The sequence below is a fragment of the Orbilia oligospora genome (genome assembly GCF_000225545.1).
Source record: "Orbilia oligospora ATCC 24927 unplaced genomic scaffold scaffold00076, whole genome shotgun sequence".
NCBI lineage: Eukaryota > Fungi > Ascomycota > Orbiliomycetes > Orbiliales > Orbiliaceae > Orbilia > Orbilia oligospora.
In genome coordinates, this window is record NW_011645633.1 from 650315 (window position 1) to 676805 (window position 26491).

General features: G+C 43.4%; 12 protein-coding genes across 12 annotated transcripts; 6 read left to right on the top strand and 6 right to left on the bottom strand.

The window, feature by feature from the left end:
* Window positions 1–292: 292 nt before the first annotated feature.
* On the bottom strand, window positions 293–875 carry AOL_s00076g176 (uncharacterized protein; the record flags this gene model as incomplete). The annotated part of the gene is made up of 3 exons (XM_011122729.1): window positions 293–363; window positions 442–568; window positions 672–875. The coding sequence occupies 3 exons, from the start codon at window positions 873–875 to the stop codon at window positions 293–295; spliced, it is 402 nt and encodes a 133-aa protein (XP_011121031.1).
* A 478-nt stretch (window positions 876–1353) lies between these two features.
* On the top strand, window positions 1354–1822 carry AOL_s00076g177 (uncharacterized protein; the record flags this gene model as incomplete). Its single annotated transcript, XM_011122730.1, has 4 exons — window positions 1354–1380; window positions 1438–1485; window positions 1562–1695; window positions 1801–1822. The coding sequence occupies 4 exons, from the start codon at window positions 1354–1356 to the stop codon at window positions 1820–1822; spliced, it is 231 nt and encodes a 76-aa protein (XP_011121032.1).
* A 588-nt stretch (window positions 1823–2410) lies between these two features.
* AOL_s00076g178 (uncharacterized protein) lies at window positions 2411–3055 on the bottom strand (the record flags this gene model as incomplete). The annotated part of the gene is made up of 1 exon (XM_011122731.1): window positions 2411–3055. The coding sequence occupies one exon, from the start codon at window positions 3053–3055 to the stop codon at window positions 2411–2413; it is 645 nt and encodes a 214-aa protein (XP_011121033.1).
* A 517-nt stretch (window positions 3056–3572) lies between these two features.
* On the bottom strand, window positions 3573–5183 carry AOL_s00076g179 (uncharacterized protein; the record flags this gene model as incomplete). The annotated part of the gene is made up of 1 exon (XM_011122732.1): window positions 3573–5183. The coding sequence occupies one exon, from the start codon at window positions 5181–5183 to the stop codon at window positions 3573–3575; it is 1611 nt and encodes a 536-aa protein (XP_011121034.1).
* Window positions 5184–6729: 1546 nt separating this feature from the next.
* AOL_s00076g180 (uncharacterized protein) lies at window positions 6730–8439 on the top strand (the record flags this gene model as incomplete). The annotated part of the gene is made up of 1 exon (XM_011122733.1): window positions 6730–8439. The coding sequence occupies one exon, from the start codon at window positions 6730–6732 to the stop codon at window positions 8437–8439; it is 1710 nt and encodes a 569-aa protein (XP_011121035.1).
* A 920-nt stretch (window positions 8440–9359) lies between these two features.
* AOL_s00076g181 (uncharacterized protein) lies at window positions 9360–11035 on the bottom strand (the record flags this gene model as incomplete). The annotated part of the gene is made up of 2 exons (XM_011122734.1): window positions 9360–9434; window positions 9473–11035. 2 exons carry the CDS (start codon window positions 11033–11035, stop codon window positions 9360–9362), a joined length of 1638 nt encoding a protein of 545 aa, XP_011121036.1.
* A 976-nt stretch (window positions 11036–12011) lies between these two features.
* Window positions 12012–14343, top strand: AOL_s00076g182 (uncharacterized protein; the record flags this gene model as incomplete). The annotated part of the gene is made up of 2 exons (XM_011122735.1): window positions 12012–12359; window positions 12478–14343. The coding sequence occupies 2 exons, from the start codon at window positions 12012–12014 to the stop codon at window positions 14341–14343; spliced, it is 2214 nt and encodes a 737-aa protein (XP_011121037.1).
* Window positions 14344–16237: 1894 nt separating this feature from the next.
* Window positions 16238–16864, top strand: AOL_s00076g183 (uncharacterized protein; the record flags this gene model as incomplete). Its single annotated transcript, XM_011122736.1, has 1 exon — window positions 16238–16864. The coding sequence occupies one exon, from the start codon at window positions 16238–16240 to the stop codon at window positions 16862–16864; it is 627 nt and encodes a 208-aa protein (XP_011121038.1).
* A 957-nt stretch (window positions 16865–17821) lies between these two features.
* Window positions 17822–18780, top strand: AOL_s00076g184 (uncharacterized protein; the record flags this gene model as incomplete). The annotated part of the gene is made up of 3 exons (XM_011122737.1): window positions 17822–18056; window positions 18144–18542; window positions 18611–18780. 3 exons carry the CDS (start codon window positions 17822–17824, stop codon window positions 18778–18780), a joined length of 804 nt encoding a protein of 267 aa, XP_011121039.1.
* Window positions 18781–19403: 623 nt separating this feature from the next.
* AOL_s00076g185 (uncharacterized protein) lies at window positions 19404–20905 on the bottom strand (the record flags this gene model as incomplete). The annotated part of the gene is made up of 5 exons (XM_011122738.1): window positions 19404–19934; window positions 19997–20240; window positions 20318–20469; window positions 20537–20811; window positions 20878–20905. The coding sequence occupies 5 exons, from the start codon at window positions 20903–20905 to the stop codon at window positions 19404–19406; spliced, it is 1230 nt and encodes a 409-aa protein (XP_011121040.1).
* Window positions 20906–22664: 1759 nt separating this feature from the next.
* On the top strand, window positions 22665–24374 carry AOL_s00076g186 (uncharacterized protein; the record flags this gene model as incomplete). The annotated part of the gene is made up of 4 exons (XM_011122739.1): window positions 22665–23175; window positions 23241–23473; window positions 23537–24225; window positions 24293–24374. 4 exons carry the CDS (start codon window positions 22665–22667, stop codon window positions 24372–24374), a joined length of 1515 nt encoding a protein of 504 aa, XP_011121041.1.
* Window positions 24375–24886: 512 nt separating this feature from the next.
* AOL_s00076g187 (uncharacterized protein) lies at window positions 24887–26230 on the bottom strand (the record flags this gene model as incomplete). Its single annotated transcript, XM_011122740.1, has 1 exon — window positions 24887–26230. One exon carries the CDS (start codon window positions 26228–26230, stop codon window positions 24887–24889), a length of 1344 nt encoding a protein of 447 aa, XP_011121042.1.
* Window positions 26231–26491: the final 261 nt, after the last annotated feature.

Here is a 26491-nt window from a genome sequence, read left to right on the forward strand (position 1 = left end):
CAATCAATTAACCAGAACTGTTCTTTAATTATACCAATCTCAAATAATTCTAGATCGTATTCAAATAATTATAATGATCATATGATATAGGAGGTTCTGATTAGTAGATATGGTGGTGGCAATCATATGAAGGGGGGTTTGATACTCAGTCGGATTTAAGAGTGTTATATATGGCAACTTAACGCCGATCGACGACATTCGACTTTATTCCCAAAATATGTACAATTCGTCTCTTCTTATATACCATGCGATAGCCTTGATGATACGATGATATCGATGGCTGATATCAAGATTATGCAGCCTTCTGCTGTTTCTTTTCCTCCTGCAGGTCTCTAATCTTCTGCTCGAGTGCCTTTATCTCCCCTGTCACCTCCAATGCCGTTAGCCTTTCCCATATATAATAGCCCTGTAGTACCCACGAAAGGGTAGACAAGAACCAACCTTCCTTTCCATGCTTGACTTCCAAGTGCTCCAGGTACATCCATCCGTAGTACAATCCTTGGTAGAACAGCAGCGACATCAACAGGACCTTCGAAAGCGCCCGGCCGTATACCTGGTAGAATCCGACCTGCATAATTCCAATTCATTCCGCTCTGTCAGTTCCATATCCGGCTCCCACTCCAACAGGACTTGTCGAAAAGGCCGTGTAATCGATTTCCATGATAACGTACATGTGGTGACTTCTTCTTCGGCTCGCCGGGCGGTGTAGCGGGGCTCGGACTCGGACTGGGATTCAAACTCGAATCTGATCTAGAACTACTCGACGTTGAAAACCGAATATATCTCGACGACGGCGTCTGTCGGACGACCACGGGCCATAATCTCCCTTGCTGCCTTCCGATACCCAATGCGAGTAGCCCCAGGCGTGTCGCCATCCTATTGTTCGTTCGTTCGTTCCGTTTTAAACCCGTCGAAGATGGTGTTTTTAGCAAGAAACTATGTACTGCCGACGACAGTCCCGGTTAGTTAATCGAAACCCCAAACAAGACTTTTGCATACCCCGGCCTTCCACGCTATACTCGTTCTATACCCCTGTCCATCGGGGATGCCAATGTGGTATTTTCTCGAAGCGTTAGAAACAAAAAAGAGTGCGGCTGCAGCTTGCCGTAAAGATTCATTTTAATTGCTTCTTCGCGAAGGGGAAAGAAAGTCAACACGTATCTTCTTTGGGACTTCTTATAAAGTGAATCTCGTGCGCTTCACCCGATCTCTCTCTCCACACTTTACTCTCTTAACTAATCCCTTCCCATTCAGCGTCACCAGCTTCATCGCTTCCTATAGCACCTTATTCTCTTATATTACGTATTTTCTTTTAGTAATATAACCGCGGTCTTCTCCCAAAACACTTTCACAATGGTTGGCATCCCCCTTCATCCAGATGTAACTAACTATGTGTGCGACCTCGATCAGCTAATCGACCCTCCTCGAAACATATAGGCACAGCAAACCCCCCAGCAGAGACTGGCCAACGAAAAGTTCGCAAAGGTACGATATCCACTGTATCCATGCGACTGCCCCGATCATAATAATAATACAGGTCTAATATGGGTATATGTAACAGCGAGAGGCCGCCAAGCGTGGTAAAGCCGACACCGAGCGCAAGACCTACGAGAAGGTCGGAAAGAACCCAATATCTCCAATCTGGTTCGCCCTCCTTGGCTTTGTCGTCTTCGGTGGATTGCTATTTGAGCTAGTGTATGTCCAATTGCTCCCCCTCTTCCTCTCCCTCTCCCTCTTCATCAGTCCTGCAAGGGTGCCGGGGTCGGGCCGATAGCTAATCCGGGGAAAACACATGAACAGGCGAATGATCCTCAAATACTAGACAGTCAATAACCGCATACCTCCAACCACCATCAACCATACCAGTTAGGACACTTTGAGGTACCAGTTAGTTTTGTCTGGGGCTAGTCCATCTTGCAGACCTCAATTGGGCCTTCCTCCATAAACTAGGTTTCGAAGCCTAGTCTATTCCGAACCGCCATCAACCCCCGCCAACCTTGAATCTATCAAGCCACTTCATTGTTTTTATAGTATTCCGGTTGTCTTTCCGGTGTAAATACGCAAAAACTGTCCTTTTCTTACTTTTGTATTCTATGTCGTTCCCTCGGAGTTTGACATTATTGGGTCGGGAAATCAATTGCATCTGCTTTTAAGGCCGTTTTATTTTGAAGTTGCTCGTTCTCCTTTCCTCTCACCCTTGATATTCCCAGATTGCTTGTCCAGCGATGTCCGATACCTCAAGACCTGCAAAAATCAAAAGTCGTTCAATCATATCTGTGTCGCTGAAATGCTCAATTCTATTATTCTATGATCTATAATACAGTCGTTCGTTCTATACATATATACACATCCCAAGATCGCCTTTCGACCTCGGCATTCGACCACCAGACAATAGCTGGATATCTCTAAATCACCTCTTCCCAAGCACCTGCTCCACTCTCCCTTCAAACGCCTCAATAATCTTGCCCGCAACCACCGGAACCACCGCTTCACTCATAACCGCATACAACGGATTCGCAAACTTGTATTCGATCTCCAAATCCACCTTACTCTCCTCTTTTTTCTTCTCCACAGTATCCGTGCCCATATCCTTATCATTAACAACCCATCTAGCTCTTAGCACCTCAAAAATTCCATTCTCACTAGCATCAGCCAGCACAACTCCTCCTTTCCCGTCATCGAATCGCTCACACTGCACTTTACTCGAAAAAGTCTCGTCGTAACCGCCCCATCCGACTCTTAGGTCTGCTGTGGTAGGGAAAGAATCCGGAGGCGAAGTTGTAGATGTGACCGTGGATTTTACGCAGAAGGGGACGAATGAGGAGTATGAGTTTATATCGGAGATCAAGGTGAAGAGTTTTGACGGTGGGTGATGGAGATTCCGGGTTACGGTTAGACGTTGCGGGGAGCTGGAAGTTGTTGGGAGGATGAAGGTTCGGGTTTGGTGGCTGCTGTTTAGGAGACGAGATTTTGGGGTGAAAGCCGGTTGGCGGCGTAGAAGGGTGGAGGGGTTGAGGAGTCGCGAGGGAAGCGACGGGGGCGGTCGTATTATCATGATAAGAGATTATGGAGTTCTGGTGGAGAGTTTTTTGGTTGGACAGGGACGCCGGAGATATTGAATCGAATCCGGGTTGCTAAGCTTGGGAAAAGTTTTGTGTGACAGGATGAGACGACAGGCGACAACGCGTGGTTTGAAGAAAATACCACATGTGACAAGGAAATGAGCATGCCGAAGGCGTGTACACAGATATGGTTCCCGGACCCAGCCAAGATACTTTCATAGTCAGCATGAAACTATTCCGAACGATCTACCGTAAACTCTTAGATTTCTAACGTTTTGATATTTTTCTCAATTTTATTTTTTTGAAACCTCGTCGCCAAACTCCTCCATAATTACTTGAATCACGTACAAGCCGACAGCTCGACATGTTGATCAAACAAACGGAACTTAGTATAGCAGAGCATGCAAATACCATAAGTCAAACCCCTCACAAAATATACTAAAAAGAAATGGCATAGCCGAACCAAGGTACCCGTGATACCATTGTATAATGGGTGAAAGGTCAGTTGCTTCAACTATATTTTTCATAAAACTCCGCAATTTCAGTGTTATAAACTTGGATAAAGGCAGTTATCTCTCCTCGAGACAGGCGGGGCTCGGTTGCTGAGTACAGTTGACGGAGATCTGGATACAATTTCATATCCATAATATCTCGCTTCACCGCCACAGTTAGCTCGTCAGACTGGCCAAGGAGTAGATTTAATTGCTGGATGCCCTTCTGAACAGAGGAAACAGAAGTCTTGAGGGCGTCTAGTCGTTTAAATTTCTCTTCGGTTTCATTCTTTTCTTCTTTTAAGGATCGGATCTGTGCTCTGTACTTGGCTTCTGACTTGACGTAGAATGTCGCGGAGCCACGTATGCTTCGAAACAAACCGGCAGTGATAAAACCGCTCCAGCGGTTACCCTGTATAGTCTCTTGTGCCCATCTGCTTCCACCAGTTGCAGACTTTTGGACGTACCCGATCGGCTCATCAGTATTGAAATTCATCGTTTTCCCCGGTAAGTTGAATTCTTGCTTCAGAATAAGATTTCCAAGAAAAGAGAATTCTTCGGTAACCGAAACTGATCCTAGTACGATATCAGGACCATATTCGTAGCCTTTGATATCGTCGTTTATGAGTTGAATCTTTCTGGTTAATCTTGCTAGTTCGCTCTGGTCCTCTAGAGCCTTAAGCTCGTTGCTAGTGAGGTTCTTTGAAGACTCTTCCAGTTTTTTTTTGATTACCCTTCTGACTTCGGCGACCGCATTAATGACAAACCCGTCTACTTGCTGCATGCGTGGGGTTTTGAGCAGTTTGAATGACGATGCTGGCTGCACCGGTTGTTCTTTGATATGTGATAACAAAGCACAAGTTTCATTCAATGAAAGAACCATACTTAAAGGACTATTGGTATCAGGTTCATTATCCATGAAGAAATGGGCAAGTTCGAGATTCGTTGCAGCTTTGAAACCCTCCCGTCGAATCTCTGACCAATCTTTTCCTTGTCGAATGTGAGAGGTGACTCTCATGGGAGTAAAAGAGCTATGAACTATGACAAGGCCGCGAGCCAGACTAGGCATTGATCGCTGGAGATATCCAAAGAATGATTTGAATGACTCTCCAAAGTTTGTTGAGGAATTTCGGACATATACTATGGCATGGATATGGCTCAGCTCGCCGGCTTTGGCCAATATTCCAGCCATGATATCCATATCTTTCCCATCGCTGTCATCAAGACCTGGAGTATCCAAGATATTGAACCTGATGGTCCGGTACGGTATTCCTGACTCGGGGGCGGTCAACGCGACCTTCGCGTCTTCATTGTCGTATGTACATAATTTCCTGTAGTTGTCTTTCGAAATTTCGATTTTATTGCCAGATGTGTCTTCGAGGTGGTAAGAACGAAGATTTACATCCAGTTCGTAGTATTGCGAAAATCGAGTGCAAGATACGTTTCCAGAACCAATTTTGATATCAGGGTCTGGAAGACCTGCATAAGTATGTATGTGCTTTACTAGCGTGCTTTTGCCTTGTTGGGTTTCCCCAACTATCAGGACATTGATCGGCCCATTTTGGATGGAGGGGCCGGATAGATCAGGCGGTAGCCCTTCGTACCTCGGTGGTAATTCTGTGTAATTCATTAAATCTTGAGATTTTTGTTGTAGATATCAATATATTGGTGTCGACGTCGGGATATTGATATTAAAGTTTTAAATGATAGCTTGAATTCAGGAGCTCAGGGTATATGGCTTTGGTAGTACGTAAACCTATATTATAGTCTAGTAGCACCGCTTCTTTTCGAGCGCTAGAGACAAAAAAAGTATGAAGTGCGCAAGCCAATGATCAAACTTCATAAATCTTTTACGTGTGAAGTCAAGAGTGAAAAGATATTTGATCTTGACATCGATGAATTGAACTTCTAGTATGAGTGGAAAGCCTAGCCGTACGTATATCGAATTGGCCGACTTACCCGGCCTTGGTTTCTTCTTTTTCTATCTTTACAAGGCAATACTACAAATCAAGCACAATAGCTATGCGGTGGAGGATCAACATAATATTTCATGATGAAATATAACTTAGACGCAAGGTTTGTTGAGGTTTGCCGGTTTGGTGGCGCACGGCTCAAAACTTTGCCCCCAAATCCGATTCGAAGGTACTGATACTTAACGAGCTGTTCGTGGGATTGTGGATCATTAATTCTCACTGCTATGCATTTCGGAACCACACCAATGTCTAGTTGCATATTGATTCCAAATCTGCATGTCGCTGAAGCATGAAGCAGCCTTTTTGGTTTCGTTCGGGCGGCTACGAGTATTCGAATGAAGCTTGTGATATTCAAAAACTTAGAAAAAAATAGCCAGCTTAACGGCTGATGCGTTTTGATTGGCCTACAAGCCGGTCGAGCTGTTGCGATAAAATCATGCGATAAAATCCTAGGTTTCCAAGCCTCGTGCGAAGCTTCATGATTGCGACAAGCCTTTTCGGAATGCACGGCAAATACTTGTAATAATATATTCCTACGGCTCCATTTGCGATTTATAAAGCACCGATGTTCAGCCGCAGCAACAAACTCATGCATCATGTAAGTATCGCCTCTCACTAGCGAACGCCATCTCGGATCTTATTACATTATGTTTATGGACTCGTGATGCAAAGGGAAAATTGCCTGAACTTTCACAGTGCACTACCACTGCGAGTACTTATCCCGAGTTCAAGGCTGTATATGTCTCGTAGTACTGATATAGTTGCATATCGGTGCGCTTTATCTCGCAAGGCTCACTAATTTAATACATGGGCGATTTTATCAGGTTCACCGCGTGCAAAGGGTGGAAGAGGTCCGGAAGAACATCTACCCGATAGCTAGTCTAGCTGTACTGCCCAATTAACTGATTGATTCCGATATTTCAACACACCTTCATAGCTACATCTAGCTAGGAATAGCGATATACTTGGGATAATTTACCGATAATATCAAGCGGGTTAGAACACTGTCGATATTAAAGATCGGCGCAAAGCGGTTTTCCTGTTCCAATTATAGCTTTTAAGCTTTAAATTTGCCTGGTAGCTATCGATAGAGATCTCGAGACTAATAACAGTCACGCCCAAGCGTCTTCCTACAATTAAGCCCTTCAAATCAATTCTGGACGTTCTCACGATTAAAACTAAAGGCCAACGTACGATCAAATTATGGAGGGCGAACTCAATATTCTCCTGATTGGCCCATCGCAAAATGGGAAAAGTACTTTTATCAACAAAATTCGACAACTATCGGAGTATGAGCCTGAATCAGAAGGCGCGATTGAGGGAGATGGCTCTCAGAGCTGCACGAAAACTTGCAAAGAACACATCATGCGGTTTAGACGTACACGCTACAAGCTCGTCGATATAGAAAATTCGCAGCAAATCGACGTTTCCGAAGATAACGAGGATCATCTATTCCATAAAATCTGGAAGAGGAAAACGGCCGAAGATTGCGAAATATTCCCACTGGAAAAAAATCCCCGCATAATCAAACTTCGTCTTATCGACACTCCTGGATTAGATGACAGTCAGGGATCAGATGACCGCAATATAGCTGAAGTCATGATGCACCTAAAGAGATTATCGCAGGTTGGGGAAGGTTACAATCACCTCACAGCTATCGTTTTTGTTCTCAGTTCAACAGAAGCATTCTCGGGGAAGCTTCAGAATCTTTACCAATACTACCAACGCTGCATGCCGAGTCTATTTGGAGGGCTGGCGGTGGTAAATACAAGGTTCTCAGTTGAAGAATGGTTACAAAGATATAATAGTATCCAAAAGAGGCCAAAATCCCTAATCAAAAAGGTCTCCAAAGCAGTCAGGCCTGATTCTGCCAGAATAATTATTATGCGGGAAAGGAGGGAAGAGTTCTTAAGAATTTTTGGCCAGGATGCCCGGCACTTTTACATCGATAGCGTCCCAGATGACTTCCTCATAGTCGAAGAACTAATAACACGAAACCATATTTACGACATCATCAACTACTTTGCGAGCCAGAATCCGATGCCCATTCAAAACATCAAGTTGGTAAAAAGCACCACAATGCTCCAAATCGACGAAATTCTCGCTGGCTGGCTTAAGGAAGCGAAATCAAAGCTCTCTCAAAGAGAAACTGTGCTCTTGTGTCTATCCGACGCCTCTGGAAGAATCTATTCCTCCAAGATCAAAAGGGCGCTTACTCTAGAAAACGAATTGGAGCAGATGAAAAAGGAACTTGCAATACTCGATAATGAATCCAAATTTACGATTCGTACACACTCAACTGCTCCGCTCCATAATCTTTCTGCTCCTAAAGCTTTCTGGAAATGGGCTGTTAGAACCTCAATTAAGGATAGCCTCAGTATTGAAGAACCCGATCATCCAGGTTTTACTGTTGAGGCATTGAATAATCTTCCATACTCTCAGTGGACAACTAAAGATTGGAACCAGGGTCGAACAGTTTGGACAGGGGGGTATAGTGCAACCCCGGGCCAGATCCCCATTCTTGATGCTGTTGTATCGATTTCAAATCGAAAATACTATAAAACAACAATTGAAGGGCTTAACAAACGCATCTTACAGTGTAAAGAGGATATACTCATGGCGAAGGAAGACCAGGCATTTTTTAGTTCTCAAGAGACTGCGAAACCAATGGATCCAGAATTAAAGGAAATCTCAGAAATTTTGCCCCAATGCGATGCTTTGATTAATCAACTATGCCTCGATTGGAATTCTATAAATTCTGGACTGGGCCAAACTGACCTTGAAAGGTATAGAAAAGTGCGGGTTGGTGGGATGCAGTCCCTTTCTATCGAAGATCTTTTTGAGTTTTGTCAGAGCCAAGGCCAGCGTTCTCTCGAACGTAAATTGAGAGCTGTGCTTGAGCCAGACCAATAGAAATCGAAAGCTATAATGTATAGATATTGCGCGATATCGCGATATAAACATGGATCACCTAATGTAATTAAATTCTGGCTAGGTTAAACAATAATTTGAGGCAATTGGCTTAAAACACCCAGCTTTTTGCGCTCTAGGGAAAAAAGATATTAACAAATATATCGATCTGCGATTCAAATATGCCTCAAAGACAGTAGGCTTTTGAGATTTGGTTTGAATAAGCAATACTTTGTGATAACTTGATAAAAGGGTCAGCAGCTTCAGGGTTTCTGTGGATATCTTCAAACGCGAGACGAAGTATTGTGAAGTCTTCGAGAGAATAAGACTCTTTCTCCAAGAGCCTTATTGTTTGGTGAGCCGCGTCAAACGATTCTTCATGAAATCGCAGTTTTATATCCCAATCTTCCTGAAGTAGTCCCAGGTCTTTTATCGTCTCTTCTATATGTTCTTTTAGATTGCATACTCCTTCGAACACTTCAATCAAAGCTCCGCTTGTCTCTTCAGTCCAGTGCCCTAATCTAGCCTCGACCGCTTGAAGTAGTTCATGAATTCGAGATTTATAATTTGATAAGAACTCTGCCTCCTTCCCAGTGGTAGTGTCTGATACTACATCTCGCTGCAGGCTTTTCATAATACGATTCAAGGAGCTCATCATGCCTTCTTCAAGACTGTCATCGTTTAACCGCTTTTCCAAAATGCCACACACGGTTTGCAATTTCGCTTCAATCGTTTGATAGGTAACCGCCTGGTGTTTAATAAGCTTCAAACTCCTCACCACTATTTTCCTCATTTGATAGTGAAACTCAGCGTGCTGATGCAAGTTTCTCAGAGAATGGGAATCGTGGTTCACGATATTAGGAATTAGCTTTTTCGGAATTAAGTGATCAAAACAGTAGCTCTTTGCGACGCAATAAAGACTGTTAGTGTGCCGAAGTTGGATCCGTATAGAGCTCAGATCGGATATCTCCTCTTCGCTCAACTGATGAGATAGAACTCTTGTTTTTAGCATCTCTGCATCATGTAGGCGTAGTACATTCTCCCCAATTTTCGACTTTGTCCTGTCAGCTCGATGTTGAAAGCGCTCAATCTCCTTTGATTGTCGGTCTCTTAGCTCCGATATGGAATTCATTTGCGATACTATCGATGCGATTTTGTCTTCTTCCAGATCACTTCTATAGGAGAAGGCAGTAACACGTGCCTTGAATTCGCCATTGTAGACTGTTAATCTAGGGCTTGATTTAAAGCCACCAATACCCTCTGATTCTGTGTCCCATCTAATGTCCTGATGGTTTGTAGGATTGTATTCAACATGGCGTATTGGAGTGTCTGTTAAAATCGAGAACGTTACGGTATGTGCTGACCTGAAAAAGCCAACAGTAATATCGTAGCCATCTTCTCCAACTAACACTCGCTCTCTTGTGTCGATAGAGCTGCGCTTTAGACGTAATTCTTCTAGTTCCTTGTCATATAGTTCGGATTTCTGAATACAAGGTCGCTGTTTAATTTGTAACTCTTGGATGTTTTCTCGAAGACTACGGTTCGTAGATTCTAGATAGGAAGAATATATTCTAAGGCTCGAAGCTACAACCTCTTCTAGTATTCTGTCGGCTTTTTGGTATTGTAAGGATCCAACTTTGACTCCTGGTGCCTCGGCTAGTTCGAATAAGAAGTCTGATAGTACTCTGTTGGCGAAATGTTGACTCAACGGGTCACCTTCGTGTTCATCGTCGCCGAGATCGGGTTCATTATTGACGAAGAAATGGGTTGCTCGTAACTTGAAAAATTCTTCAGACATGCGGATGCGGTTGAGAGTCTTAGCTTGGAACATTGTTATGTTCGTAACTCTGGTGTGTATCATATAAAAATTGAGATTGGAGGATATCGATCTGAAGGGTTCGATCAAGCTCTTGAGTTCTTTTAATTCCTGACCAAAGTTCTTGCCATCTCGAACGACGATGCATACGCCATGCAGAACCTGCATTTTATTAACTGCATTTATGATTGAGAGTTTATGTTTTTCGTCAATGAGATTTCTGGTGCATTTTGTAGCCGCATCTTTAGCTTCTATTTCCGTGTATCCTTGCTTCATAAAATCTCTTTCTAAATCCTTTATGCCTCCAGAATCGCTCAGGCCCGGTGTGTCGTACATGTTAAGTTTAACAAAGCATCCAGATGGCTCCGGGGTATCCGGTACAAGGCCGGCCTGAAGCCTGCGAATGTTTTGCTGGAACTCTTGTGTAATAAGAAGCCTCTCCCCAGTCTCCGGATCAAAACTTTCCTTGAAAGTTAGAGGCTCGTAATTCTGCGAGGTCACTCCTCCTTCATTATCATAAGTTATAACAACCCTTGATCCTTCCGAGTTATGGGTCAAATCTGTTCTCTGGCCGTTTCTTCGCACACTATATCGTCGGATATTGATCTTCGTGGAATATCTTCTAATGTCTTTTGTCTGTGATGTCGACCCATTACCAATAATAGGTGCTTCTGAATTCTCAAGCTGGGCGTATCTGAGAATAGAATTGACAAAAGATGATTTTCCGTTCTGCGTGAGACCCAAAACCACAATATTCTTGTGATCGGGAGTAGTCTCGGCCATGGTTTTCTAAGGCGACAAATCTAAGGAATATTAGCTAAAAATATCAATACGTCAGGCTTACGGGAGAATGATAAAATAAAACAAAGAATTAAAATATAAAAAAACAGGTATCAACTAAACTACTTACTCCAATCTAAAAATTAAATTGAAATGGAATAGATAGTATAACACGGAAAGCGGAACCTCAGAATAAGTTAATCAATTGATCATCTTCATGACAAAAAATAATTATTTAACGTGGGTATATTCATGAATTCATAAAGCAGAAAAGAATTTCAGAGATAAAAAATACTGTAATAGATCTTCACGGCAATTTCTAGAGCCATTTCGACTGGCCTTGGGAGGGAGTTTGGTACTTGTACCAGTACATGTATAAAGTAGCGAACTTGAGCGAGTTCCCCGTGCGGCTGAGGGTTTTGAGAAGCGGGGTGGAGAATACAATTGCAACATGCAGCATTTATACGGTCGAATCGCTCGCGCCCACGTTCGTCCTAAAACTACCAGGGACCTTACTATCGCCACCGACGCTAACCTAACAGGGTCTTTTTCTTGAGAAATTCTAGTTAGGTGCTAGCCGGATGCTATTCGTATAGTGCCATATATCCATAGCTAAGCTATAGCTTTTGACAAGAATACGCATGACAATACAATTTTACCGCGCTTCCGATATCGATATTGATAGATATCACAATTTCTAATTGCCCAAGCCAGTTACTTTTTAACATCTTGAGGAGTTCTGTAATAACATAATATCAGGGGGCTTAAGGGAAGCTTCAATTCGAAACTCCGGCTAGGTCTGGACTCCGTGTGTTGTCTGGTTTACGAGACCAGCTAGGTCCACAGACTGCTTTCCGGACCAAGATAAGGTCCGGGTTATCATTAACAATTCGAATATTGATTCATGTCGAATTTCAATCTCCACCTACTCTGGAACCCCCAAAATCAGTAGATTCAAAATAGCAGTTTAACCCTCAAAATGGAGAATCCTGCGGCCCAGCAACCTTTCCTACGTCTAGTCGAAGCAAATATAGTGTTAATGTGCCGGCCCGACACATACACTGCAGCTGTAAACCATTTGCAAAACCATTGTTTGCAGCATAATAAGGAGGTTCTCGACAAGCTCGATCTTGAAAGCGGTATTCACAAACAATATCAAGACCAGGTTTCACTATGGCGTGCCCACCTAGCTCGGGAGAGTACGGATGCTTCTGCAGAGATTATTTTTCCAAATCAGTCTTTCGGTAACTTTAATGGCGGGGCTACTGGGCTTTATAATGGAACCGTTAATTTCATTCAGGGACCACCGGATCCTACACTTCCTAGGGTACGAAAAATTAACCCCACAAAATATATGCGGATATCCCTTTTGCAAGGCCATATCATTAAAACTCTGCAATAAAATAAAGAAGTTAACTAATAATTTCAACTGATAATTCAAATAGGCGAAGAGGACGAGTTATTGGGAGGGGTTACGAGCGAAACATCACGATATCCATGGAATCTGTCTCGTCATACCTTCTAGCGACGAAGCAAGACATTTGAATGCTAAGGTAAGCGATTGGATTCAGTGGTGTGATAATTTCCATCAACAGACACTGTTTCAGCTTTTCTTCCAGCAAACAGAGCTTTATATAACCCACTTGAACCCAATTACAACCTACGACGCCAATTTCTCGCGCAAAAATTGGTTAGGAAGGGGTATACGGCAGTTCCATCTGGGAAGCCAACAAGGAACTATCTGCTTCCTCAAGACCGTAACCGTCGATTTGCCTCCGAAAGATCATTCTTTCGGCGACAATCATATAAAACCCGGCCAAGAAGATACGGAAGACCTATATCAAGATGATGCTACTCCCCCAATATTGAAAAAAGCCCGTTTGTCGAGTCTCAATAAAGTACTTGTGATAGCTGTATTCGAAATGCGCGAGCTTCTTCAAACGGAATATTTAAAAACAGCGAAACAATACCGCGCCATTGAGGACTCGGTTCAAAGAATAGAGAATGAGATAAGGATGTTTGAGCTTTCTCTGCTACAGAAAGAGGATGAGAGGGCTTACCTTACAACTCCGAAAAAGCTCGAACTTATGAAAGATATCTCACAGAGATATCAGAGGAGTTTCGAATTCAATATTAAAGCTGAATCCCACATTAGATATTTTGACCTGGACCCTCCTGAAGTAATAGGGAAATGGGACCCCATACACCCACCGACAGTTGATCCCATTAATCCGAAGCGCTTTATTGGAAAACTTACAGATACCGAAGCTTTACCCTTTATAAACTCTAGACTACTACGGGATACTGATATACAAGGTTCAGACTGGTTTACACTGCGCCTTTTCGGTTACCGCCACGAAATTCATGCAAAAGAAGTTCGTATCATAGAGAACGAAATCCAGCAAATTCGAAAAAAACTTCAGAATACGACAAGACTCCTAGAAAGTCATACAGAGCAGCAGAGAAACGTATATAAATCGAACGAGACACAAAAGGAAATGTTGTCTATTTGTCGAAAAGATATTCAAAGGCTTGACCATACTGAGCAGCTGGATTGGGATTTTGACAAAGTCCGACAGTATTTGGCAGAGTCTAGTATCCGTGAGATATCATCAGAATACGGGTTGAAAAGTCGCATCCCGAAAGAAATTTCTCCAGTCGACTTCCAAATACCTAAAATCAAAGCTATGGGCGTCGACATTTTCAAAATCTTATCCGGAAAGTCGGGGGAACAACTCATTCATATTTTGGAGACTTTCGTCCCGAGACTAAAAAGCTACGAGGACAGTATTCAACAATCGTTTGGTGCTACAATGTCAACGGGGTTTATGAAGGTCAAACTTGGGGTTCCTACTATTTTCGAACAAGAAAAGATTTGGGGCGAGGATGAGGACGAAGATGACGAGTGGTCGGAAACTCGATCTCAGTTACGATCAAACTCTGAAGACTACCTGTCTCCAGGGTCCGGTGCATTTTCGAAACCGACTGAGACCGCTACAAAAAACCATGAGGAAGACTATACAAACCTCTTAAGAAAAGCCGTTGACGTTAAAAAAATCCTCAAAGACAAATGGAATACGAGCTTAGAGCTTAGCGAGACTTTTCGCACACCCTTTTTCGAAGCTATGACAAATTTCTATGAGGGAATGGACACCCTACTTTCTCAGGAAATACGGGAACTATTTATATTAGATACAAAAGCTTTCAAGGATGGTGAAGCCGTTCATGAGAGTGACTTTCTTGAGATTGGAACATACGCAAATCTTCTCCATCATGCAGCCGCTCTCCAAGCGATATCTGATTTCTTATAAAATACTTTATCGATAGTAAATAGCTCTCAGTCCATGATTTTTTGTGTCATTCGGTGCCTGTACTAGTATATATTAGTCGACCAGACACCAGTATATCACTGTAGGTAAATAGAGAACAAGCCAATCTGAACCTATGACTTTGGGTGGCGTCACGTCATCTGCTTGTTTACGAGCCTTAGCGAATCGAAAAGGTTTAGCTTAGAGTAGGAACGAGTTCCCAACAGATATCAATCTCGGAGCTAGACAGTCGCCAGCCAAAGAACAGGCTTGGGTATCTTGTTATTTATAAATCTAGAGGTCAACTTTACACTATGCACTTAGCAACTTGCTAATATATTATACTAGTCGGGCGGGTACCGTTGTACGTACTCCCATATCTATGAATTGAATAAGATTGAGTTTTCGATAGTCCAAACGCTAAAATTATGAGACCTAGTCTCGAGGCACATGTGGGGCAAGTTAGTGCTAGGAACGGGCCGGCGTGGCTTAGCCATAACATTTTGCTAGGGACATTCACCTCACGTCTTCAAATTATAAAATATGTATATGTATCTATCGAACCGAATTTGCAAATTCGTCTATATAGATCTGTACATTGCCTGCTTCACCGCTCGAGGCTATTGTACTGGACATGTATGCATATATGGATATAGTGATCATAATATTGCGCATGCATCGATATCTGTATACTTGTCTCGTACCCAGACCTGGTGGTGTATTCAGTTAATTAAAGCATTAAGCTAAGGGAAATGTGTATAAAATACCCCGACACTATTACTACGTATTGGTAAGATATTACAATAGTTTAGAGCCTTCTGTGAAGTTTTGTCATATAAAACGAAGCTGTTTCTTCCTGGTAGCCTTTGGTTACTTAGTACTAGGTATGGGTGAACAGCACCCTCAACAAGATCAAGATCTTGGCACAGAAAAGGCAATCAGTCCTGAAACACACAAACCACCTCCACCTATGAGATTTCTCCAATCTCCTGCAGCTCCCTCACCAACGAATCAACAGGCATGAGAACATGCACCTTTTGCATGGAAAAGAGGGGTAACTAGCTCTAAATTTCCTATCAACTGCGAAAGTAATTTACAACTTCGTCATATTTTCTATGGCTCAATACGAGCTCATGCAGCAAATTCCTGCGTAGAGCAAACAACAACTAAGTGTCTGTTGGATTTTTGATTGGCGGATCAGCGCTTACAACGTGGTACTGCCAGGAACGCCTCCATGCAGCTTCCTAGAACCCTGTCTGCCATGTGCCATGTGGTATCCTCCGAATCCAGATCTAGAAGCATTCCTCGCTCTCTAACGTCGAGTTTCCCTTCATTTTTCGTCATTCCCGTTTGCTAACCTTCTTGGATTTTGCCGGGTGGAATGTGCAGCTTGCATTAACGAGAACCATGTCAAAGTCTCCACTGCTGGTTGGATCGTCAGCTTGCTCGTCTGAAAATGTTCGAAATGCAAGTCTCGCGTGGCACGAGGCTATAGAAGCATGGTATTAAGATCGATTAAGCAAGCCTTCGAAGCTTTTTTGCTCACAGGCGAAATCCTTCTTCCTTCTTCCACAATGTTGCATAAGGTATAAAGAAGCTGGTGGGCCGGCTGGAATTCGAGAGGGCCCACTTCTTTTTTTCCTTTCGAACTTCTCACATACCCATCATATTTAGCGGAACCTCAAGATTGCTATTTACTACTCTAATTTTACCATTCGGACCCGCCTTTAGATTTTTTCTGTTGCAACTTTCCCTCAAAACAGAATATTCCTTTAGATATATTCCGAAGGAAGTACTTTCTTACAATCACCTACTCCTGGACCTATAGCGAAGGATATTTCAACATTACACTTTAAATTTTCAAACGCGGGGTCATAATATCGTCACATGCAGAAACATGAAATCTACAACGGCAAGAACCCTCTTGCCCACTATCTTCTATATCCTCACCCTCCTCAGATCCTCTTCGGGATACGTCGTCCCAGCTTTCAGCTCCGGGATCAGCAGCACCATCGTTCCCGATCAAGTCCTTGCACAAGCTCAGCAGGACAGAGTCTATACCGCTACCACAACTCTCACAATATCAAATGCTAAGGGCGAAGACTCAACCCAAGAGTTCTTGTATAATTGCCCACGGGCAAATACGGCCGCTACTACATATGCACTTACGGCAACAATAAGCAACGGGATCCCGCGTGAAACTGTTGTTGAGGTATCATGTCCTCCTACAGCAGAAGGAAAGAAATCTGGATTATCACAAGGTGCTATTGTGGGCATCGCAGTTGGGGTCTCGATCCCAGCCTTGGCTTGTGTATTCTTTGTATTTTGGAGACTGTGGAAGAGGGCTCAAGAGGACGCAGTAATGAAGGATAAAGCCTTCCATCAATCACGAGGGACTCCAACCCTGCACTCGAGGAAGAATAAATCGATATCGACAGTTAACGGAGAAATTGACAATTTGACAATACCCGGGAACGCAAAAACGAGAGGCGGAGTTGTGACACATATTACGGCTGGGAACTAATTGGAACTCAGATTGTCTTTTTGCAATTGACGGTATATTATGGGTTATGAAATATTGGTTGCAACTTTTTACACGGAACCATGGCATAGCATGTTAAAGTATTTCATAGAGGGCATTGGACTTTTTTTTCTTCGTGATTAGTTTCGCAATCTTTTCCCAACTTATTATTTGGGCGCGAACTTTATACCCCACACGCTTTCTTTACGACTTTCTCTCAAATACCCTTTCAAAAGTATACTTTAATTAATTCTGTACTATCTTAACTATAACAAGCTTCTTCAATTTTTTAAATTTATATATTTGTCATCCACAAATTCACCAAATTACTGCACTAGGTGCCAGTCTCGTAACAGCGCAAGCATGCGCACAAGTTGTTTAGCGGCTTCGCTAGCAACGCAGAAAATCCAACACCTCCATGTCTCGAGTCTACGCTTTGAATCTAGCCTTCTTAATTTTTGGACATCGTGAACTATGAGTACTTACTTGTTTGCTCCTAAGGATAAACTTGGCTAGTGGAATAGCCAAAACTCTAAATCGTCTCCCAATTCGTTTACGTTTAATCAAAGCCATTCTTCCAGAATGAACCCTGGCCTGTGAGATTCATGCGTTTCACGTTATGCGCTCATGTACAAGAATTGCAATACTGAATTTTCAAATGTGAGCCAATTTACAGGTTTGCTCGAAGTTTTACGTATGAAGATCACCAACGTGGCCTATTAATATTGGTAAAAATGGATTAAACCACCTCCGAAGCCACATGTACTATCCATGGGCGACGATGTTCTCATTGCAAGGAAGGCCAGATTGTTTGAAAGGCCTTGGGCCCGTGAACTGGCCACGCTCAGACCTCGTTCTTTTCTACGGCCCTTCACATAATTTGATTTGCATATACCACGCTTTGCACGTTGTATGGTACACTCAGATAATTAGAACTAATAGCGACAACCCAGTATCACAATGTTAACCAAATCCTCAGGTTTCAATATCCCCTTTAAACTTAGGAGTGCAGGGTTTATATTCCTTGCGTTACTCTCCTCTATAGCCCCGGCATCTTCAAATAACTCCCTAATCTCAGCTCCAACAGGTATAAAGTCTGTAGCTCTCTTTGCCCGTATTCTAAGCAAAGATAAATTCACCCCAGACCGGTACACAAGCAAAAATGTCGGTGCCTTGAACTATGCAGGCGTTTACCGTGAGTACTGCCCAAATTTTTCTTTTTTTCTACCATGGACAGTGTATTCCTTTTAATTGTGTATTAAATTTATACCTTATCGACTAGTATCCTGGCCACAACCGGAAACAACCTCACTGCCCTTACGCGGCTATTCAGACCTTCAAATCAACCAAAGGGCTCTCCAAAAGACATCGACCTTCCAATATGATACCTGTAATCAAATTCTGCGGTTTAATCCTTCCTATTCAAGGACCGAGGCGTACTGGCTCTCATTTGATTCATCAAATACCCAGGGATCCATCACCCCATTGATTCTCACTACAGCATTTATGAGCGCAGCAAGAATACAGCACCATATGGATGTCCGTAGCTGGGATCCCTTACTAAGTATTGGCATGGAGTACGTTAGTTTCGTTGATTTAGATGCGAATATTAAGAGAGATAAAGGATCCCTTAAAATTACGAAACCGGTGAAGGATATGGTTAACGATGCTCCGTTAAAAGGTATGCCTACATGGATATTACTTTAAAATTATGTGCATGTTTGCTAAATACCAAATGATTTGGTGTAGTTTGCATCCAAAACAATAACCTTTCCGCGGGATTTGGCTTATATATCGCAACAACGGTCAATACAACATCCATAACGAAGATAGGGGATGAAGCGGTTACTTGTTCGTCCGCGGAGTTATATCTTGATTATGGTTCGAATGGTGGTCAGGGGCCAAATTTTGAATCCTAAACTCATGATGACTTTGATACTTTAGGATTTAAAATTTACAAGGACATTATCATCAAAACTAGAACTTTAAGCTCGGTATAGGACCGCTCGGGCGATGTAGTGTTTGTGTGTGGACATGTACAGCTTAAGAGCATACGTATCAGAATTAGAAACCGTATTTATCTTTTATCGCAGTTTATCAAAATATTTTGCTCTATATATCTACCTTACTTAAATATATATATTAGGCTTAGGTATTGATCCAGCGTATTGATACATTGCCAACCAACTAAGTTGTAGCGGCTGTGGCGCTGTGGCTAGAATACATACTCGTGGCGAATGAGTCGCACCATCGTAATGCGTGTGAAGCAGAAAGCAAGACCAGACACGATTTGAGTATAGAACAGGTAGTTTGCTCAGCTACAAAATAGAGCAAGAGGCCAACAGCCATGCCAGAAGTTGCATATCACGTGATACGGACCAACCAAAAAAGTAACTGGCATCTCAACTCGAGTTTGTATTCGTTTGGGGCCTTTTTTTTGGCTTTGTTGTTAGGTATACTGAATGGAGCAGAGGGTGCAAATCGCAAAGTTTGAGAATATAAATTTTCTCAGGGTGAGATCCAGACACTTTGACGCTGTGGCTTAAGATCGCATTTTTGTTGGAACGATAGCCTTTGCAACCGGTGCGTGCTCATTAACATCAGCCTTTGAAACTGTGCCGTTGACGTGATTCCCGTTCGTCTCGGCTTCATCCTCGAACAACCCTTCGTCTTCAGTCTCCTCATCATCCTCCTCCTCAGAATCTTCCATGTACTCGCTTCCCTCTTCTCCCTCATCTTCTTCCCCTTCTTCGCTGCCTTCCTCGTCTTCCTCTCCACCTGAATACTCTTCTGCTTCCACACCTCTCAGCTTGTTCTCTAACGCAGTTCTTTCAGACTGCAAAGCGCGGCAGATATCCTCCAACTTGGAGCTCTTCTTCTTCGCAGTCTCGAGTTCACGTTGTTGACGAGTACGTTCTTCGGCCATTTCGAGTATGTTTCGGTTCATTAAGTCGGTCTTTCGGGTTAAAGCCATATTCTCTTTTTCCAACCGCTTTGTCTTCTTAGACATTTCTTCCATCTCTTTACGGAACGTAAGAAACAAATCGTTGCTGTTATTGAGCGTGTCTTCAACCTGTTGCCACAACATTCGTCAGCACTTCCCCAAACTAAAAACGGTCCCACCCCAATTCGTACCTGCTTAAACTTTTCAACATAGATATTGAGCTGCGAACGAAGTTCAGTTTCGGTCTGAGAGAAAGTTGAGACTTGGGTGTGGAGAGCTTTGGCTCGCATGGATTCGGCATCAGCCTGCTTTCGTTTTTGGTCGTATCGAGCGAGATTATATTGGACTTCAAGTTCCTTGGTGCGAAGTAGGGACTGAAAGTGTAGTTCACGCATCTCATACTGGTCGATGAGAGTACGGAACTTAAGCTTGATCCTACAAGTTGGCCAAATATTAGTATTTCTCCCGCTGGTCCTCTCCCCTCAACTATTCATCAAATTTCCCAATCTTACAAGTTATCGACTTCCATGTGGATAGCCTTGCCGTTCGAGGTATCAGAGTCCTCTTCCATCCGGTTTTTGATCTCCCAAATGGTGTTCTCAAATCTGGTGGAGAGCTCTTCACGCTTGTCTTTTTCGCTCTGCTCCTTGATCTTGCTCTCGTCCTATGATTGCACAATCTTATCAGTCTTTGAACTCCTTCTCTGAGCCATAAAGTGTGCTATTACGCACCTTCACCCGTCTATTCTCCTTTTGAAGTTCCCGACAAAGTTGCTCCAGCTTATTTTTCATATTATTCGCTTTCGTCAATTCGCTCCTATTATGGTCCTTTTCTTTCTGCAGCTGATCGGCACGGCGTCTAGCCCGGTTGTAGTCCCGCTCGAGTTTCTTCATTTCCTGGAAAAGCTCGCTATATTTCTGTTGTATCGCTTCGACTTTCGCAAGGTGGTCTTCTCGATTGTTGACAAGGTCTGCAAGCTCTTTATTTGCCTTCCGAACCGCTCGGGCTATCAAACTGACGTTAGTTTATCCCCTCTAGTGATACAACCTTGTAAGGCTCGCGCAATGCTCACCCATCGCCTTCTCCTCCTCCTCCTCCATTGAAGCATCTGTCTCAAGCTGTGAAATCCGAGTGGTCAAGAGGTTATATCCCTACAATCCAAGCCAGACCCACGGGACGACAGCCACCAAAGAAATGCATTAGAAACTTGATAACAGAACCCAAATTAAACCAGCAGAATGACAACCGTCTGGAGAGGAAATACGTCGTCGTTTCGCTCTGGTTTTGTGTATCTCTAGATTGATTCGGCTAACCTCGTTCGGATCCACCGGCTTTTTCTTTCCCCCCGCTTTTTTCGCCGCCTGGCCGCCTCCCGTTGCTCCTCCACCCGTAGAATTGGTGGAATGATGATTCGCGTGCCCATGGCTGCCGTGAGAGTCAGTTCCATTAGTTAGATGCTCGTTATGGCCGTTGGGTAAATGTTCTGAATGGTCGTGTGCAAGGTCGTGGCTCCTGTTTCCCTCCACGGTGGCAGCCATTCCTCCGATGAAATTTTAACGAGATAAAAGGAACGAAAGGCTGATTGGAAAGGATGGATCCGGTAGGAGATGGTCGAAGGGCCTCCTTTCCTGCTGCAGGGGTTGCTTGACCAGGTAAAAGGAGGGTCGGTAAATGCCTAGTCACATATACTAGTCGAGAGATAGTATATAACGGTATTTTAAAGGGAGCAGGAACGTTTTCGATGAGATCGATCGAGAGTTTGGTGGTTGGCTGGTTGGTTGGTTCCTTGCAGGTTACTTTAGCAGGTTAAGAGGTGGGCTGGCCACTGCCATGTTTTTTTTTTTTTTCCTTCTCTTCCAATCAAACCCTTCAAGTTGCATTCACTACTTAGAAGTCCGCGATAAGCTTAAGGTAACTAACAAAACTCGTAAGAAATGAAGCTCCGAGATCCTTTCACATCATTCTGACAATGTTGGGCGTTCATCACGCTACACGAGATCCAATGCCAATATCCTGGCAAGATAGGTGCGAATTGGTGCTATCACGGACTTTTCGACTTGAGATTCCTTAGTCAGCATATGCAACACCTCCCAACACATATTCAGTATTATCGCTGTCAGACGAGTCAAGTTGGATGTCTGATTACTGGCAGCCGCTGAGTAGGAAGAATACCATGCTCTCGGGCCGACCATCATTTACTAGATTAAGACCTCACCGATCCTATATGCCGTATGGCTGATACTGAAGGTTGTAAACATGATGAGAAGTGAAGTATATGTATTTCATGTGGATTGTTGTTGAGCCCGTTTGAGAAACTAACTTCACACTCTTTTCTGTATATGAATGATTTTATGATAGTCGAGTATTCCTCTGAATGGTAAATCATGTCATATAGTGCTACTATATTCTCAGCATAATGGTATATACGAGTTTTATGCGATCTTAGTATCATTGTCGTCGTAAGCCTTGGACCATTAGAGAGGATCCAGAAGCTTGACGGCTATTATAGAGTTCGATATCACTACTCATCCGTCCAAAGTTCCCCTGACTCTTGCCGGCCTTGAAACTGAGAAGATAATTTCAATAAACTCTAACATCCGCATTGTCCCGTCAGTATGAACTCTAATGCTCGTATGCCCAGCGGTGGAAAACACGATAAATGCGAGCTCGTTTTCCACCGTGGCCTCCTCGTGAGTAATACGGTAACGTTTTCTTTTCTCTATTTGCTTAAACGTGGCAGCGGACATCCGATCCGATATCTCGTTTTTTCTGTATAAAGTTACGACATAGAGGTAATATACATCAATCGGTTGGCTACTGGTAATAGTGCAAAAATAGCCGTGAGAGAAGGCTATCACAATGCCATACACTTGTCCGGTTGGCTGCGAATACTGCAAAACCCAGGGTGCCATGCATCCTCCTCACTTCCTAAGCAAAATGATGGGCGACCATCACCGCGAGGGCCATGGTGATAAGCGTGGTCCGCCCCCACAGACCCACACTGTTCCCGAGCCGTCAAATGGAGAGTGTAATGTCGGAAAGGGTCACCATTATCCACATCACCATCACCACCATCATACACACGGCGAACATGGCGAAGTTATAGCAAATACTGGTCCCAGGCCCATAAATACGACATTGGATATCCATAGACTGCCGTTGAGAGGACATACGCCGCCAATTACGGATAAGCATCACCAGAAGCATCATCAACATCACCAGAATCATGATCACCAGCATTATGATCACGACCATCAACATGATTTTTTGGATGATAGGATTCATAGTCGGAAGGGAGCCGAATCCGCGATTATACATCTTACAAAAAAGCATGGACTCGATCTTGACGGGGTAAGGGCTAAGGCGCTGGGTATGAGAGACTATTTCGCATTTCCCAGTTCAATTTTATACATGTGCTGAATTTAGTTCCCACAGAGAGAGATTTGGAGCATATCGCCACTTCCTTGTCTTACTCAATGATGGCACAAAGAGTACACTTGGATCCTCATGCGATGGTAGGAGATGCGCCCACGTTTCAAGTTCATAGAGCTCGGATAAGAAGCCAGGAATTCCGGCAGATTATCCAAGACTTTGAGATACTCGGAAATCAATATGGGCCTCCAGCGGATCATCTCACCGAAGCAGGCAGATCTCGATATATTAGTGCTGTAAGAATTCTTATCCGTTGATTTAACTAATTTCGAGGATAATACTCAGAATCTCTATTGTAGGCGTTTAACCACATTGTTTCATGGTTCCACCTTATGATTTATAATCGCCCCGAAAACTTCGTTGAATCCGATAGCCCCAAGAAAAACGGGCTCAGGAACTATTTCAAATGTTTTGGTGGCTGCACCATACTAGTTCTCGATATACGCCTTAACTTTGGCATAGGAAAAGACAGGCTGAACTACATCGCTCAACTTATTGCTGAACTCGAAGCCTGCAATTTGAGTAACGAGAAACAAGGATTTTCGGTTCCAATAGTTGGGATCCTCTGTGATGGAAGCTCATTTGAATATTTCTCTTATGACGGATACTCGAAGTCATTTTCGAGAGGACTATTGGTCGCAAAGTCGACGCCAGGAAGTACTGCTATTGCAAGGGTTACTCTGCCACCTATTACACAGGCTACAGGTGTGGAGTATATTAGAGCTCTGCGTCCTCTATGTGAATCTTTCTATTTCCTCCTGCTCAAAGGATTCTTGGCTGGATTGGAAGCGTACATTCGGCGGGCAAGGGACTATGGAGCAGGGGATGGAACAAGAAACTATGGTAGTGAATCAGAGTGGGAATTGGCACTTGCTAAGGCAGTCTTTGCGAGGAACAAGAGTGTCGAGGCGGGAGAGACAGCCATTGAAGGCAACGTACAGGGGGCTGAAAAGTTAGCTGACGAAGCACGGATGCTACTTGAAGAGAGGTAAGACCAACGAAGTCTTTCCGAAATAATAGCTAAAATTGAGAGATACTAACTTACTCTTGTTTAGTTTAACATCTATACCATCTGGATACCAAAGAAGAGTTTCGTTGATGGCGAATTTTGAGATTGCTGATTCCTTAACGGCATGATTTAGTTAGCTGTTAGATATTTATATTCCATGTCAATAAATATAAAGCATTAATGCAACCGCAGGTTTTCTAAGCCCCACTATAAATACTTTTAGAGTTAGCCTATCGATAATTCTAAGAACCGTAAAACAATTTTGTGCCAAATGAGCATGCTTTATATCTACATATAAGGAGGACCTCGTAGCAAAACAGAACCCTGAATTCGCTAATAACTGATGTAAAGTTCGAAATCTAAGGCAAAATTGACCCCTCTATCATGAATATACCAATGCTTGAAACATGCCTTTGAGTTGATCTTGAATTCTGGCTATGGCGCCAACACCACTATTGACGATATAAACCTGCACCTCTGAATATAAACGTCAACAAGTTGAGGTCAGTCACAACATTTTACTTTGCATTATATTATGACTAGGTTACAATTGAAATATTACAATCAATGCATAACTAATTCCCAGGCGGTGGTTCCCCAAGCCCGGTACATATTTCTGTCCGTAAATCATTAAATTGCGTTACCAAAATCTCGTGAACTTGAACCTCTTGCATGATAATCCATTGCTGACCGCCGCTCGTGGTTCTGAACCTGTCGTATAGAACGAGTAATCATGTTTGCGGCACTGAGCCGGTGCACTTGATGAAGCAATTATCAACTCGCATTTAGAACGAAACTCGGGTTCAAATGGTCTGTCGTCGCACTCCGGGTCAGGGTCAAAAGCACACGGTGGTGGATCTCCTTCAAATATTGTTGACCGCCAAACGCTACCAATGCATGTACCCCCTTGGTTCCAGGTATGACAGGCTACACAACAGTCATAATTTGTCCCGTTGCTCATGATGGCATGAACATTCTCGTCAGCGAAAGCGTTAGTCTGCCAGGCGGACCATCCTGTACTAAATCTTTCCGGTGGACTAATGTTTCTAGCTCCACAAGAGGGGTGGTAGGTCTCGACGGGGAAATCTTTTGTGACTGTAGATAGATATTTTGTTGAAGTCGTAAAAACAGTTGTTGATGTCCATGAGGTCGCAAATACAACTTTATCCTTTCTAGTTACTGTTGTCACGGTCGTGGTGGTCGTTCTAATGGTACTGACGATGGGTGGAAAGATTGTTTTAGTTGATACCACCACCGTTTTGGTGGATATACCGCCCCATTTAGTAGTCGTCTTCCAGAGGTCGCTTGTGCCAGTCTTTGTGATCAATGTTTTGGTACATGTTATAGCTGTAACATGCTTTCCTTTCGCAGCGGGTTCAGGTACTGGTTCCGGCTCAGGTTCAGGTTCCGGCTCAGGTTCTGGTGCTGGTGCTGGTTCTGCGCTACGACGGTCAAGTTCTACGTCCAATACTGGTGCATCACGCTTTGGAACAAAAACTGGTTGAGTGAGCGCAGCTTTATTGTCGGGATCCTCAGCCACACCAGTAAAGCCTGCGGGAACTGGAATAGTTATGGTGGAAGTCGGAATAGTCTTCGTGGTTACCGGCAAAGTTATTGTTGTAGTGGCCTTGTAAATCGTATTTGTAGATTTACGGGTATGGGTGGATGTCCCAGTCCAAACTATGGATCCCATATAAACTGTGGCAGTTCTTAAGATCCATGTCCTTCTATGTGAAGTAGTCGTCTTTGTTGTTTTAATCGTACGCACGGACTTCGGTTTAGACACCGTCTTCCAGCGCGTTACTGTATACCGCGCAGATTTGTGAATAGTTTTTGTAGTCTTGAATATTTTGTTCTGTGGAACAGCATAACCACAATAGCGAGTGGCGCATGTTTGACTGGTGATCACTGTCCGTGCGGTAACGAATGAAACGAAGGTGATCAAGGCGACAACCAAAAGGCTGAAGCGCGAGGTGCCGAACATGATTACTGTAAACTTTTCGAAGGCATATATCGCCTGAATATACCAGGCAAACTATAAGGTAGCGAATGTCAGGGTTGGGCTGGTAGCTGGAAGAAAAACCTGGGGAACCATTGTTCAACCACGAGGGTTTTAACAGCTTTGTGCGACTAGGCTGGGAAGCATAAGATCGGATACCGGAATATTGAAACATGCAAACTTGAGGTGATCAAGGGCGTGAAATGCGAAGCGCACACGACATGACTGCGATTTCTTGGGTTACAG